The sequence below is a fragment of the Filicampus tigris genome, chromosome 17 (genome assembly GCF_054856515.1).
Source record: "Filicampus tigris isolate MCC_2025a chromosome 17, RoL_Ftig_1.0, whole genome shotgun sequence".
In the NCBI taxonomy this organism is placed as follows: Eukaryota; Metazoa; Chordata; class Actinopteri; order Syngnathiformes; family Syngnathidae; genus Filicampus; species Filicampus tigris.
In genome coordinates this window covers 7,625,271-7,641,047 of record NC_141233.1, presented here as the reverse complement: position 1 = coordinate 7,641,047, position 15,777 = coordinate 7,625,271, and the positions used below count along the sequence as shown (strand labels likewise).

General features: G+C 39.2%; 1 protein-coding gene across 3 annotated transcripts in view; it reads right to left on the bottom strand.

The window, feature by feature from the left end:
- Nucleotides 1-953: 953 nt before the first annotated feature.
- LOC147133162 (roundabout homolog 2-like) overlaps nt 954-15,777 on the bottom strand; it is a 66,139-nt gene continuing 51,315 nt past the window's right edge. For 2 of the 3 annotated variants that reach the window (XM_086012563.1, XM_086012565.1), the window contains 13 exons: nt 14,997-15,121; nt 14,729-14,900; nt 13,616-13,792; nt 12,733-12,759; nt 12,558-12,597; nt 10,901-11,028; nt 10,074-10,346; nt 9,179-9,341; nt 8,165-8,425; nt 7,153-7,349; nt 5,570-5,731; nt 5,092-5,346; nt 954-4,249 (listed from right to left, as the gene is read on the bottom strand). In XM_086012563.1, the coding sequence (XP_085868689.1) occupies nt 4,248-4,249; nt 5,092-5,346; nt 5,570-5,731; nt 7,153-7,349; nt 8,165-8,425; nt 9,179-9,341; nt 10,074-10,346; nt 10,901-11,028; nt 12,558-12,597; nt 12,733-12,759; nt 13,616-13,792; nt 14,729-14,900; nt 14,997-15,121 (1,982 nt within the window). In that variant the 3' untranslated portion in view covers nt 954-4,247. The remainder of the gene's footprint in view (nt 4,250-5,091; nt 5,347-5,569; nt 5,732-7,152; nt 7,350-8,164; nt 8,426-9,178; nt 9,342-10,073; nt 10,347-10,900; nt 11,029-12,557; nt 12,598-12,732; nt 12,760-13,615; nt 13,793-14,728; nt 14,901-14,996; nt 15,122-15,777) is intronic. The other variant, XM_086012564.1, reaches the window with a different exon arrangement.

Below are 15,777 nucleotides of genomic sequence, written 5' to 3'. Positions count from 1 at the left end.
CAATCATTAAACATGGAGTTCCAAGTAGGTATTTTCATTTTCCTGATATGTATTGTGTGAATTTTTAAGTAGGCTATGTGTAACCGGTTGTGTTCGGCGGCATTGTGTCTCAGAGTAGTGACGACACACAGCGGGATTTCCTGTGTTGGTGCGTTTAATCGTCTCAATCACAAACCTGACGACAACAACGCAAATCAAAATCCTCCCGTCAAGTGTGGCGATATAACACGCCGCTCCCCATGGACATCAACAGAAAAAGGGGAGAGTCAAAGGCGTGAGCACAATTTAATAGAGGCAGTGCCACATTAATTATTAAAGTAGGGGAACACGTAAAAATGTTTGTTACCCTTTGGTCATGGAAGATAATTCAAGATATAAATAATAAAAGAACACGTCAGGTATCAATTCACAGATTTTGTGTGAATAAGCACTTCCAAGTTTTTTTTCCTGGCCCTGTAACATATGTACATTGTCATTTTTGTCATGTATAAATAACAATGGTCTGGCATATCCACACAGTATTAGGAAAGATGAACAAAATGTCTTTGTCATACTGGGCATGTATTTTAACTGTCTATGGTTTATTGTCCATGGCAGTGTTATACTCAGGGGGAAAAAATGCTCCATGGTCATGGTCTTTCATGATAACTTTTTCCAAATAAGATGAAAGATCCTGTGGTGGTGTCCTCACACTTTTCAAAAATACAACCAAACTGGATTTAAAGCATCAGTGAGGGGCAGCCAATAATTCCCAGTTTTCGCACAATATCCGTAGACAATCCTCATCTTGGTCGATCAGTCTCAAGACATTGTTATTGACAGGCTTTCACAGATAGCCTCAAGCTAACCAAAGCAAATCTCTCCTGGCTCCTGTTTAAAGGGAAACGATGTGATTTTTCAACCATGTTATATTGTACGTGCCAAACAAAGTTCATGAGACAGCCGAGGCTAAATCGTGTTTTAGGATATCTTTATATATTTATACAGTGTGGCAGTCAGAGCTTGTAATGGGCGAGGCTGTGCAAAATGACATTCATTGTGATGCCTTTTACAAAGTGACCGTGTGATGATGCATTTTAAATTCTACTATAGCACTTGCATTTGTCAGACTTGTGGATGAATTTTTCATAAGCTGCTTTTAAGGAATGAAACAAGAGGAGATCAATAAAGTCAGGACAAACCAGCACAATAATTAGAACAGCATATAATACATCCATTGGCTTTCAACTCGACATTCCTGATTTACTTTGAATAAAAGATCAGTCGTGGGTTTTGCTTCAGACTCACTGAATACAAATACATGGCTGTATTTGTAACATACGTTATTTTTTTTTTTTTTACACAATATGCACATACATAACGTCGCTGTCCTGTGAAAAACACTTATGTCCAATTATGGATTTTTTTTTTAAATATTCACGTTGCTGCGATGCCTGTAACGTAAAAACACCATAAGGTGAAAATACGAAATTTGAAAAAAATTTACCTAAATCTTTTTCACAGAACAGCGACAATATGCAGCTCACCCAAGCAATCTCCAACTGTTCTGAATGGCAAGTGGCATTAAGGAGGGAAACATTGCTCATTTTCACATACACATTTTATTTTGCATCAAAGGATTGGAGATTGGCCCTGCTGTGTGAATGAGTATTCCTGAGGGCAAACCAGTCTGGCCGGCGACAATTCCTTGGTGGGGAACTCATTTCCAGAAAAGACAATCCAAAACCAAGATGCTGTATGTTGGAAAAAAAAAAAAAAGCGAAAATTGATTTTCAAAATTTAAAACAATAATCCAATCCTGTGATGACCCAAACAGCAAATCTACCATTACTATTGGTTCTGTGATGTTAGCAATCCATATAACCACAAATATATCTTCATATGACTCATGACATCAAAGCACTACATGATCTCATGGTAATTTTGTCAAAAATCATACAAAAGTTACACCTAATTTGTTTACCTTCAAACTGGAATATTCTCTGGCAAATACAAATTCCTACTAAATCATACAGTGGAACCTCAAGTTTCTCAGCAGTGCAGACCGGTCTCCCATTGAAAATGTGTGGCGCATGATGAAGCACAAAATACCACAAAGGAGACCCCAAACTGTTAAACAACTGAAGTTGTACATCAAGCAAGAATGGGAAACAATTCCACCTACAAAACTTCAACAATTAGTGTACTCAGTTCCAAAATGGTTCTTGACTGTTTTGAAAAGTAAAGATGATTTAACACACTGGTAAACATGCCCCTGTCCCAGCTTTTTTTGGAATGTGTCGCAGGCATCAAATTCAAAGAGAGTGAATATTTGCAAAACAACAAACTTCATCAGTTTCAACATTTAACATCTTGTCTTTGTCATGTATTCGGTTGAACATAGACTGAAGAGGACTTGCAAATCATTGTATTCTATTTTTAGTTACGTTTTACAGTCCAAACTTCATTGGATTTGGGATTTGTACCTTACATCGGTGGTTGATTGAGTTACACTAGGGCCCGACTGATTAAGTGGTCGGACGATTTAATCAGTTGACATTAGATATTTTAAAATGGGAAAAATTCGGCAGATTATTTTTTTGCCGATATTTGCCGATTATGGTTCTTTTTTTACTGTATGCACAAATATAATAACATTCAACATTCTCCCACTCACAAAAATCAGCCGATATTTGCTGATCTTTCTCTCTGTTGTAAAGTTAAACAAACACTAAAGGACAAAGTAAAGTAAAAAAGTCAAACGTTTTGCTTCAGATCTTTATTGTTGTAAGTGTTAAGGGACCGAAACGAAAGTCATTTCACTCATTATATATATATATATATATATATATATATATATATATATATATATATATATATATTTTTTTTAAATTTTATTTATTTATTTATTTTTTTTAATCAGCCAATTAGTTATCGGAATTTATGTCTGCCAAATATCGGAATTGGCATCAGCTACAAACAAATCAATCGTGCCCTACTTTACAGATGTGACTGTTAATGAAAAATAGAAAAAAAATATAACGTAACTGCCTTTTTTATTTGTCATAAAATTTATTAGACTATTTTACCCAATTAATGTCACAGTGCAAACTTGTTCCTTTGTTGAAATTTTACTCAGAATTTTATTTGTACAATTAATGCAGCATTAATGATGCAGACGGTTTTCACTCTAGAACAAAGTATTTCAAACATAAGTTCAATGGGAAACATTTGGTTGTCGACATTGCATGTTGGCTAGCATAACCCAACAGATTGTGTTTGATTTAGCAAATTCCACCCTATTTAGAGATCAGTACAATCTACTGTATAGTGGTATTGTATTTTGCATATTATACTGTTTTCGTATCATTGTATGCAATTGAAAATGAATTACCAAAAGTAATAAATATATATATGTATATATTGTATATTATATTAGCATACTTTAAAGGGATGGGAGTGAAGTGACATATATAGTACCCCTTTGCCTTATTTTGGCCTTACAGGCGATGTGTCACATAGAAGTTGAACTGTTTGCAAGGAGTCATTGTTAATATAATGCATAACAAAATTCACAGCAAATAGTACATTACACAGTTTCTTGGCTTATTATAACCACGTTTTCACCTGTGTTGCTCCCTTTTTAATTCTTAACACATGGGATATTTTGAAAACAACTGCAGCACAGCCCAGGCAGTAAGTAATCCCAATATCATGATTTTTCTCTTCGGCTTTGCTGACAAAGGGTTTGTGCTTATTTTCACCAAAACGCTCTGTGCAAAGTACAATGATACATTAGCTTCATCAAGATAAGCAAATGGTTTGAGCGCCAATGAAAAATGAGTCACTGTAATAAATAATAATAAAAAAGACAATGTTACAGTAGCTTGCATAGCAAAGCAAAATAAAAGTATACAGATACATACAAAATATATTTACACATTATACAAGTCCTTTTTCATTTTAATTAGTCATTTTGTTGTGATTTTTCTTCTCCACCTCCTCTGTGTGTATTGTTGTAGGCTACGCGAAGTGATACATAACAGAAGTGGCCGTACAGTTTACTCATTTGAAGTAGGGGGTATGAAGGGAACACTGTGAGAGTGGTGTCTGTGTCCTGTACATGTCATTTACAGATCTGTATTTTCATGTTCCTTTAACTTCATTCTGTTTCCTCTCCATCTTGCAATCATCATTCCGAGTCACTCAAAGAGCTATAATCTCAGAGCACTTTGAAACAAGTTGTCCAGGGACATCTATGCAACAGACTCTGAAAACACAAGAGAACAGTACCATAATATCAGCATGAATACTGCTTTTATGGCATCTTCGCCTTACAGAAAAAAAAAAAAAAAAAAAAAAAAAAAGGGGGTAAGGGTTAGAGGAGCTAATCGGCTTAAACAGCACTATATCCTCTAATAGTGGCTTTGGTGAAAATTACTAACTAAAAAAGGTAAGCAGTGCCGCTTTAATATTGCATTAGTACAGAATAAATGAAATATTTTGAAAAATATAATGCACAGGTTTCAACAATAATTTAGAGCACTGTCAAGGTAATCAGTATGATTTATGAAACATAATGAAGGCAAACAAAAAAAATGACAAACTGACTGAAGATAAAAGAGGCAACAACACTGTCCCTTCAAAATCAATTATGACTCTCCTAGAATTGAACGATTTAGGAAAATAAACCAATTTAGATGTTTTTTCTCTCAATATGTAATTGCAATTTTAAAATGGGATTATTTCTTAATGGTCTTTTCAAATGTATTTTTGAACAAACAAGCAATTACTTCATCTTTATCATTATAAACAATACCGGCTCTATAATAACAATAATGCATTAGTTTTATGTAATGCTGTTTCGGACATCCAAAGACGCTCACAGTGGATAAATTATTGATGCACTCACACATTCACACTCTGGTGATGGTAAACTATGCTCTGCACCCACAGGTGCCCTACAATATATCCAACTTCATGTTGCTTGAAATATGCAAACGTGGATTGCACTTCGTAAACACTAAACTTAGCATCTACATTGATTTTATATATATAAAGATAAACTCTACAGGAGACTTGCACCTTCATCAAAAAATTGTTGACACTTACAGTGATCCCTTTTCTCTTTGCTGTTTGTGAGAAGGTGCTCGTTGTGGGAGGCTTCTGCGGCTGGTCTCTTGTGGGAAGCCCGACTGAGCGTGCCTCTGGATGTTGAGGTGTCGCCCCAGGAACCCATATGCTGCCGCTCTAGCGTGGAAACGGTCACCATGCACTCGTCTGCAGGGTCTGAGGCTGCACTGGCCCATGAGCTGTTCATGCGGGAACCGGTGCTGTGAAGGCCCTTGACTTGAGGTGCGTGGGCTGCTGATTGGATGGTAGATGGACACATTGGGCAAACAACACCGATCAGGCAAACTGATTTCATGGAAATGCATGGGCAGAGAAGATCACACTGTATCAAAATGAACTTGTGGATTTTCACAGGCACAAATTGAGAGTTTGAAAATATTTGCAGGAACTTCAAAATATTCCACTCCAATGCCTCTTGGATACAATCATGAGTGAAGCTCATAAAGACTTAGCTTACCTTCTTGGGTGGTGTCTTTTCGTCTGGGCAGCGTTCCAACCTTGTTTGTCTGAGATTTCAGGCCAGTTAGCTGAACCCTCTTGTGACCAAGGCTGTGTGTGTTCTGCGGACCACGATCTGTTGTACCAGAGCTGTCTGAACGACACAACTGTGTGCCTTTACCTGCAAATGAAAATGAACATTTGTCTTTCATTTCTTTAATTTGAGATTCAAATAAACCAAAACCAAAAATCACCAAAATTCCAAAATCAATTACGGTCATTGTCATTTAGAAAGGTCACTGTTGCTCGAGTTGCACACAAACAAACCAATACCGGTGAAAATTATCTTATTTCTATTTAAAAAAGAACGTCTTATGGGAGAAGAAAATTGCCAAAACACTCTTGCATGATGACATCATCCTGCCAACAATCAGGCTTTGCTCGCAGTTATACAGCAATTTACCAAAACTGACAGGCGAACAAACAATAAGTAATGTTTGCGTTACTAATATTTGTGATTATTTTTAGTCCCACTGATCTGTATTTTGCCCCACAATAGCATATGAAACTATAAAAAACACATATTCAAGATACTGTACAAATCCTCCTATTACCCTATCAAACAATGCCGTCTAAAATGGTGTATTTTAATCCCTGTGGGAGACGCTGTCATGTTTCTCTCCAAGACAGGGATCCTATTTATAAATGCATCCTTTCTTCGCTTTAAAACATAAAACTTTTCAACAGAGCACTTCACTTATACTGTATATGCAGTGTTAGGTTTTGATGCCTTTACTCAAATAACTTGAAGGGAATTCTAATAACCTGCCAGAATTTAACTTTTACAAACATTTACAGTGACAGAAAGGAACCTCATTTGAATGTGGATACTTTAGAAGACAAATGTAGTTTTTTTTTTTGTTTGCCATTTTTCTCTGTCTGGCAGTATTGCTGTTTACATTTCATACTCCTGCAGCAAATATCCACTTCATTACTATTTAACTACTTTTCGCATGATGCTAATAAAGTGGTGAGGTATTGGATGATAATGATAGGGAGGATATTGAGTTAGGCTGAATTACAGCACATGGTTCAAGTGAACAGCAAGTCAATACATGCATCCAAGTGGCAAGCAATTTCCTACTCGGTACTCTCCTCAAAGCCTTGGCCTCAAATGTCCCATCATCAGTGGTCAGTCTGTCCCCTGTGTTCTTCCTTCTTCGTTCACTTTGTTCCTGTGGACTTTTTTTTTTTTTTTAATCCTGCTATGCAGTATCTGTTTGACTTTCGGGGGTGGATGTTTTCTTTAGAATTACCCTGCACTCTTCCCTTGCCTCGCCTGCTTTCCTACACTCTATCCACCTATCTTTTGCCTCCACAACAAAATCCCCCACGTGACAAGCTGTCAATGTTCCTGAACTAATAGAGTGGCTCAACCCGGTTAATGTGAGCCTGACATTATCAGAATATACACAGACACGTCTACCCAAACAAAACAAATCTGATGTTGGTACTGAATCCAAATTAGCCTGTTAGACACGCAGTGTAAATTCAGCCTAAATTGTTAGTCTCCCCTCTCAGTGTCAGCCTTGTCAAACATACCTGAGACCTCAAGGTTATCCATAGTGTGTCCAGGAGTGTAATCAAAGCCGCACAAATTCTTTGACACCATAGCGTATCGATCTTCCTCCTCATCTTCGGAGAGGCGGGTATCTCCCAAATCTGAGCCCAGCGTTGAAGACATGAAGTCCATTGGAGGAATGGTAGTGTTGGACATGTTCGAATTGCTCTTCATGTGCCTGATACGGTGCAAACACAAATAGGATATTAATGACCATAAGGCACTTATAAGTAACGTAACACATGCTTTGAATATAAAACAAAAACAAGACCCAGGATGCAGAATCAGCGCAGATCCGAAAAGTCTGCAGTCACTGAACTGATTATATGCCCGGTGCTGGTGGGTGTTATGCAAACAGTGGGGTTCAAAATGGAGTGGGTAAAGGATATCTGGATGGTCAAAGGCTGTCCCCGACACGGCTGTTATCTCTTCTACAGCTGTTCTACATGGCAGTGCACATCCCGCCATCATGCCTAATTATCAACTCTATTGAGTGATGTCAGAACAGAGAGTTTTTCTAAACCCACCTATTACTATCCACGCATTTCTTTGGTGTTTTCCAGGCTCCATTAGAAGCACTATATTAGAAGATATCTTTTTTTTTTTTTTTCTATCAAGAAACATAGATGGCAGATCAGTGGCATGCGAAGCACTGTGCTCTGTGCTGCCCGGGGAGACCACACATGGCTTATGTCCCTTTAAAACAATATTGAGGGGGATGGAGGTGGGGGTTGGTGAGGGTGTGCTGCGGATGGAAGATTCTGCCATTCGCTGTGGGTTTTACATCCACCGCCCGATAGGCTTTATGCCCATCTGTCCAAGACGGAAGCCCCTTTTAATAGGCTGATGCCCCTTTGCAACTGATTTTCAATGGGAGTGGGAAACCTATATGAGCAAATGAGTGACGAAATCAAAGATATTTGTTGAATATGTTGTGTGCACTTTGTACCTTACTTATATCAAATTGAAATGAATGCCAGTGGTGATGTTTACCATGCTTGCTTGGCTACTTCATACTGGTACGCTCTGGTCAGCTCATCCAAATGGGCCTGCAAAATAGACTGCATTTCCTCATGGTGGGCTGAGCTGAGAGATGATGATGAAGGCTGGTTGTAAGATGCTGCTGTTGCTGGAGAGGAAGCTCTTCCTCTTAGAGGTGGAGTAGGTCCCCTCTCCTCCTCAACGTCATTGTCCAAACTCTGGTGACGGTAGGACGGGAGCGATAGAGGCGGAGCCCAACTGTTGTTGTCATACCTGGTGAACAACATTCACTATTTTATAATTATGTTGATTTTCCACCGTTGGGTAGCTCGTTAGAATATTACACAACAACAACACACTCTCAGTTCTTATACATAGGTATAATGCTCAATTTAATTCAGCAAAAAATACGCCTCTACAAAGATAATATTTTTACTGCCGATGTAAGCAAGGTATTAAATTCAATATATTATTGTGATTATTGTGCTGTTTCTTGTGGTGTAGAATTGCACTTGATCGGTAACTGGACCTTGATACATTAGATTGAATGAAACCAAAATTCAGAGTAAACCAAGTGTTTTGCTTTACTACGATTTAATCAACAGATTTTATGTTTTCATGTATCTGCGTTTGATGCTGTCAGTGTGTGGGTCCACATAACAGAGACACTTCTGGGAAAGTTAACTGTTCATCAAACACGGCGACACAACATCATTTAGGATGTGGCTCACACTACATGATAGACATTTGAGTACTTACTGTACTTTCTACTAGCTATATACCCACAATGCTTTGTGTTCCAAGATGGTACGATAGCCTGAATAACTCAAAACACATAACTGTTAAGAATTTAAATAATATCAGCGAGCTTAGATGAAGTTACGAGTGAGTGTTTAAATGACAATGTTGGCATGACCAGGACAAAGGTGGAGGGGATCTGACCTCTGTTTCTATGTTAGCTTCAAAGTGTGCTTGTGGTTTCATATTTGCGTGTGAGTCAACTGATGAGATATGAACACATCTTACCCTCCTCTGTGGCTTTCCTGGGGGTAATGGTCAAGGTCAACCTCAGTACCAGGCAAAGGGTGCATGGGTGGTGGAGGAAGGGGCATGTTAGCCCAACATGTCCCATTTGATTTAGGGGTCTTTGTTCCACCCTTCACCTTCTTTTTCTTCCCTACCTTTGCACCTGAGGGTGGGTAACAAGAGATGAAAGTGTACATCTTCTTGTTGCCATGCTAACAAATCCCTGTGTGCACTCATACAAATATTACAATGTGTTAGCCCTTTTCGACACACACATGCTGATGCTTTTAGTCTACTTATTTCCAACCACAATTTTTTTATTCATCAACTCTCTTTTGTATGCTGATGGCATATGGTGACTTCAAAATGTTACGATATTTCTTAAATAGGCATCAAAACCTGAGGCAAACCTCTTTCATAAAGCTTCTTCTACTTTATCTCTGGTAGTCGTGACATTTAGCTGAGCACAAAGCTTATTGTGAATATTCAAAAGCGCACACAGAAATGCCTCCATGAATCCTACTGACTATGTTAACACAGTATATATGGATATGTATATACACATACATAACTAATAACGCTGATGCATTGCTAATCAAGTTAACCCAAAGAAATGCGTCATGATTGTCTGACATTTCTGGGCTAGATAAGCTCCCAGGGTAGAACTCTGATGAAGACAGAAGAGTAATTAAGAGCATTATCCTAAGGGTTCATTTGCAGTGAATATGTAAATAAATTTGCTCTTTTCCACTTTGCACTTTCTATGGCTCAGTTTGCCAACTCCCTTGCAGGAATTCTACTTCTAAAAAAACTAACTGTCACGCAATATTTTGTTCCTGGGCATTTCTCTGTACAGTTCGGTCCAGCACTCACACACACTAACACACATTTGTACCGGTGGCTGGGCGTCTATCAGTTAGCGAGTATCCCAGGTTGGCAATTTCCTGCTGGGCCTGCAGAGAAGCCTTCCAGCGGGGATCTGGTCTGTCTACAGCCAACTCATGGAAGCTGTTAGACTGGAGTATCTGGGTGGTAGCGTAAGGGGTGGGCTGGCTATCTTGCACGGGGCTGCTGTAACCGCCCTTCCCCATGAAGTCAATACTGCTATAGATGGCCCCATCCGACAGCATGGTGCCTGTCTTCTCAACCGCTGCAGAGGGTAATACATCTGCGACAAAGAAGTGAGGTGTTACCGGCATCATCTGAAGTTTAGATGACATGATCTTCATAATCTTTAAGGTCATTAACACTCCCTGCTGCTCTTGTTCTGCTCATTTGTTCAAAGAAATAGCTCATAAATAGACATGATCTGAATGGAAGTGATGGTCTGCAACCATAATTAACATGCATCATGCTGAGGAAGCCCGGTGGAGTGTTCACATGAAGATGCTCAGCCCTGCAGCTGACCAGACCTCTCCTGAGCTTGACAAACACGTAAACGCAGCATGCACGTAAACCCCGATTAAACTCTCAAGCTCAGCACACAATAGCAGAGCATGAGAGAAAAAGGGGCCAAAAAGCCAATGTAATAGCACAAATTTAATCCCAAATATCAGGCTTGTCAAATCACATTAGCAAAGTATAGCCCTCAAAGGCACTTTTAATTTCTCTGCGTGTTTGTTTTAATGTCAGCCCTTGTCACTACGGATAACAAATGATGAACATCAAAACTGTCGGGCCAGGCAATGCTAGCTGTAACTCCCATCAGCCAGCAATGTTTACCTCCTCGGCCAAAGTTACTGCTGCCTTTCGGACTCCCCAATCCTCCATTTGCTGGAAGGCTGGTGGAGGGCCACGAGTCCGCCAGCCAGGGTAGGCCAGGGTCACCCGCTTTCAACAGCCCTGGACGGCTGAGGGACAAATATGCAAAGAGACGCAGAGAAGAAAAGGAAGGAATTAAATAAATATCAGCATGCATTTTAATAATCTTGCTTTTCCCGCTGTGATAAAAATAAAGTGATGTGAATACCCATTGTGAATATATTTTATCCCATGGAGAAGCCTGAAGCACAAACAAGAGTGCAAAGAACATGCGGGGCATAACATGGCAGGTCTATATATCTGGCTTCTGCCTCCCCTTAAACTCCACAAGCCAAAACTCTCCCAGGAGAAACCAGGCCGGCCTGAATACACACTTAATCCGCTTTATAGCCTTAGCACAACAAAAATTTACATTTTAAATTGAGAATCATGGACCGCCTCTGGCAGTGCAACTACATGGCTGCATCGTCTCCATGGCAACAGAGACAGAAAAGGACCATAAAGTGGTTTAGGAAATGGGGCGTCGATTTTGTTGCTGTGAAATACAGTTGTAATGTATAAAAGTGTTGACTTTTGGAAAGGAAATTTGTGAGAAGCATTTCAGGAAGAAAAAACAGACCACTTGGCTGTAGTACCAGCTGCCGTAAAACGGGCAATACATTTGCATGCTTCATGCGGCCTGTTTGCATGTTTACTTAATGCGCTAGCACACGCGGGGAATTTTCCATTTGGACCTGACTCGCCAAGCACCAAGGGAATTGTTTACAGCTGACTTGATGATAGCTCTAAGGTGTTTAACAATTATATCAATAATTTCTATTGTAAAATACACATATACAAGCATTTGCATACATCAAAAAAGCAAGTGCCACTGTAACAACGTGTATGTGTGTTTGTTAATCTATTGTGGTATTTATCTTAGTTCATCTTTTGCAACATTTGCCATAGCTATGGTATTATGTGATTGTTTAGTTGGCACCGTATTAATTGTGCTTTCTTATCTATTTCTGTTTTTGCTTCAAAGAATTGCCTACTTTTCTGTGAATTGAAACACTCATTATGAGACCTAATTTCCGATTATTAGCAAGGACCATTTTCTAATTAAGATTGAGATTGAGATTGAGACCCTGTCATTGTCATTACCACATTTTGGCAGCCAACACAGGCGAGGTGTCTTCTGCATCAAAACCAACAGAAATCAATACAACTAGCATATTTTGAATATCGTATGGATTTGAGTGGCGAGTTTGGCACACTATTCTTTCAAACTTTTAGGAACCTGCACAAAGTCAAATAGGTTGACACTTTTTAAATAGCACATTCATCACCTCTACCCTTCACTCATGACCTCCCCATTCGCCCTTACATTAGCAGTGAAGAAGAGCAGCAGCCTGCCTTCTTTAATTAGTAGAATTCATAAGAAAAGGGTGATTAATGATCACCGAGTACACAGTACATCACTGAACATCATACACTGGTATGAGAAGGAAAGATTGGAAAGTGTAATCAAATTCTAATTCTCAACACATGAAATGACTTCAGTTAAGGCATTAAAATGAGTACTTGTCATTGCGATGGTAGACTGAAAGTCATTCTAGAAAGTAAAAACAACTCTTACCTTCCATTTCTGATCAGACCTCTGTCTCTTTGGAAAGTGACTTAAGGTAAAGAGAAAAATACAAGTCAATTTGATATTGGCATCAACAAAACTTTACCATATTGCTGGCATTTTGAATAAACGTTGGCTAAACTGTTGCGATATTTAAAACACAATGCATGGTGTAAAAGCATACCTGCTCGGGTAAAGGTGAAGGATTGAACTGCAATGACAAAAAAACAAGAGGAATCCATATTGAAAAAAGGAAAAACAGATTCAAGTCAAACATAAATCTGCCAAATGAACAGTCAACGTATTTAGCTAGTGAGGGATTTCACTCTGTCATTATTAAGTTTACTCCAGGCTAAAGGTAGAGTATGGCGTCTCAATTAGCAAATAATTTAAGTATGAACCAGCCCTAGTGATAAGTGAATCATTGGTTAATGTCAGCATTTGAGAAATATCCAATTATTACCTCTTTGTATAAAAACATAGAGGTAGTGATTGGCATTAGCGGCTAGTATCGATACATTCTTTTTTTTTTTTTTTTTACCACAGCTGAAAATCACTATTTTTGTTGTTGTACAATGATGTTTTTAATTTACTTTAAGAAAATAGATAAAAGATGCAGCACTCAATCATGTAAATCCCTATTAAACCGGAAAATCAAGTGACTGGAATACAAATTATGATAACGGACATGCAGCCCACAATCCACCAAAGGGCTAAAAATATATCATTCATCCTTAAATCTTAATGTGCTTCATGTTAATGTGCAAACAACACTCTCTAAGGTCTGATAATGGGAGGTGATGTAAAATTACTTATCTCACATGACTGTATGACAGCGCCGAGGCACACTATCGATGGAGCGTGGCACATTTGATGCACACCAATGCACAGTGGATAAAAGTAAATACAGCCTATTTCCACCAGTGCTGAATATATTCATATCGTTCTGCCTTTTAGCCAGCTCAAATGGAGTCAAATCTGTGATGACATCAAGTCTCATTGGGGCGAGAGACCAAATGAGCTTTGAGATTCTGTATTGATGCAGAACCATGTAAATTGATTTTTACCTGCATAGTTGCTGAGTCCTTTCCTCTTTTTTCTCCTCCAGTACAGCCAGGCACTGAAGCCCATGAGAACAATCCAACAGGCTCCGCCCAAACCCGCGATGAAGGCCGGCTGTTTCACCACATCTGAGATGCTATTGTTGCCCTCCGATCCCGTCATGACATCCCTCTGTTCTGCACCTGGGGACCCCAATGCACAAATGCAACCACGGGGAAAGGAAACATATTTTCAATTAATTTGACCTTATCATATCGCTAAATCAACAAAACTATTGAAAAACCTCTCCATTTGATGCAGCGCTGTTCTACTTGATTGAAAACAACAACCATTCATTCGTTTTTATTACTACTTAGATCACAAGGCACATGGAGACAAACTCTGTGCCTCGGAAAACATCTAAAATAACTAAATAAAAATAAATAACGAAAATAAACAGCATCAGTGCATCCAATATATAGGCAGAGTTAATCAATTCAGCAGCGTACTTATCAAGTTGAGCCTAAAAGACACGAGATTGACAGAGCAGCTCTGACAGAGTTTGATTTTCTGTTGCAGCTACTGTGCTGTGAAATTAGATTCACAGTCTCCGGCAGGAACCCCCAATCCTGACACACACACATGCACGTACACCCACACACACACACACACATCATTAAGCTGCAGCCCACAGGCCTGTTTCCCTTTCCCTGTCTGTTAAGGCTGTTATTATTTATCAGTCAAAAGTCGTAGATGAGGAGCATCTGTCCTCGGCTCCAATATTGACTCTGGGCTTATATACTCTTAGCATCCTTTTGCTGTTTTATAAGAAGTGATAGGCTGATAAGCTCCAGCAAAAAAAATCACTCTCTACTTTGTTAGCGACTGCAGCCCATATATTGAAGTGGATTATTGATATGGCTAACAGTACTTGGCAGTGTTACCAAACACTACATGTAATGAACCACTATTGATTTTTCAGTAGATGTCTACAGTGTAAAGAGCAATCTTCTTTCTGCAGGGTGCTAAATTGATAAATCATTTTCTCGGACCCCAAACTGTGATGGACACCTTGGTCTACCCATTATTTGCTCATTTTATCCAGACTTCAGTTGTGCGTGTGTGCGTGAGTGGATTACCCAAGGTGATAAACTGGGGTGCGCTCTTGACCCCCACCCCTGCACTGGTGCTTGCAGCTACCTCCACATGGTACGGCACCCCAGCCTGCAGACCCCCAACAACCACTGAACGGATGGTTGCATCCACAGACTTATTCACATGAAACTGGGTTTCGTTAGCCAAACACCAGATCTGCCAAAGACAAACAGGTTGACAGAATCCATTTTAAGGTTATCTATTCAAATGTATAGGGATGTTTTTGTCCAAGAACACAAGCCTGACTCTTACCTTGTATTCCTGGATGATGCCGTTCTGTTGGTCAGACGGTGGAGGGTCCCATGACACGCTGATGGAGGTGCTATTATTGCTTCCTACAGTCAACACTGTCACTTGCTGTGGGGGTGCACTGGGTGCTGATGGGTCAAATGGAAAATACAATAAATGGGAAATAAATAGAAATGCTCATTGTGCTTTATCTTTTTTTGCCATGTAATTGCCTTGCAAGGAAAATTCTAATTAATTTTTACATGTAGCTACCTGGCCTGGTGACCCATATGGGCGTATTGGAGAGGCAGGGCTCCACCGCTATAATCAACGCAATTTAACACATTATCTTCTCAGAATGGACTACTAAACTGCTTGGGGCCCACAGTTTCCATTAAATCCTTTGTAATGCTCCAAACTGTGTTGGACTGAACGATTAGGTGGAACCCAATTAAAAAGATACAAAATAATAATGCTATCTTTAGGCGAAGCATTTATACGTACAACATTGCAGCGATTTGCAGAGTAGGTGGGCCATGATGTGATTGTATTGTCCGTCACCTGGCTGCATGGTAAAATGCTCGCTGTGACTTGACATTTTCAGATAGGTTTCATTTTACAAAAGGGGAGAGAGAGAATGTCACAAACGAGCACTATCTCTAACTGAGGTACGGCAAGCGGTTTGAATTGTAGATTTGTTTAAAATTAGGATTACTTATTAATTATTCTCCACATATGGAAAACCACAAGTCTGCCTAAATGAATATTCTCAAATAACAAATACTAACGATACCAACATTCAAAC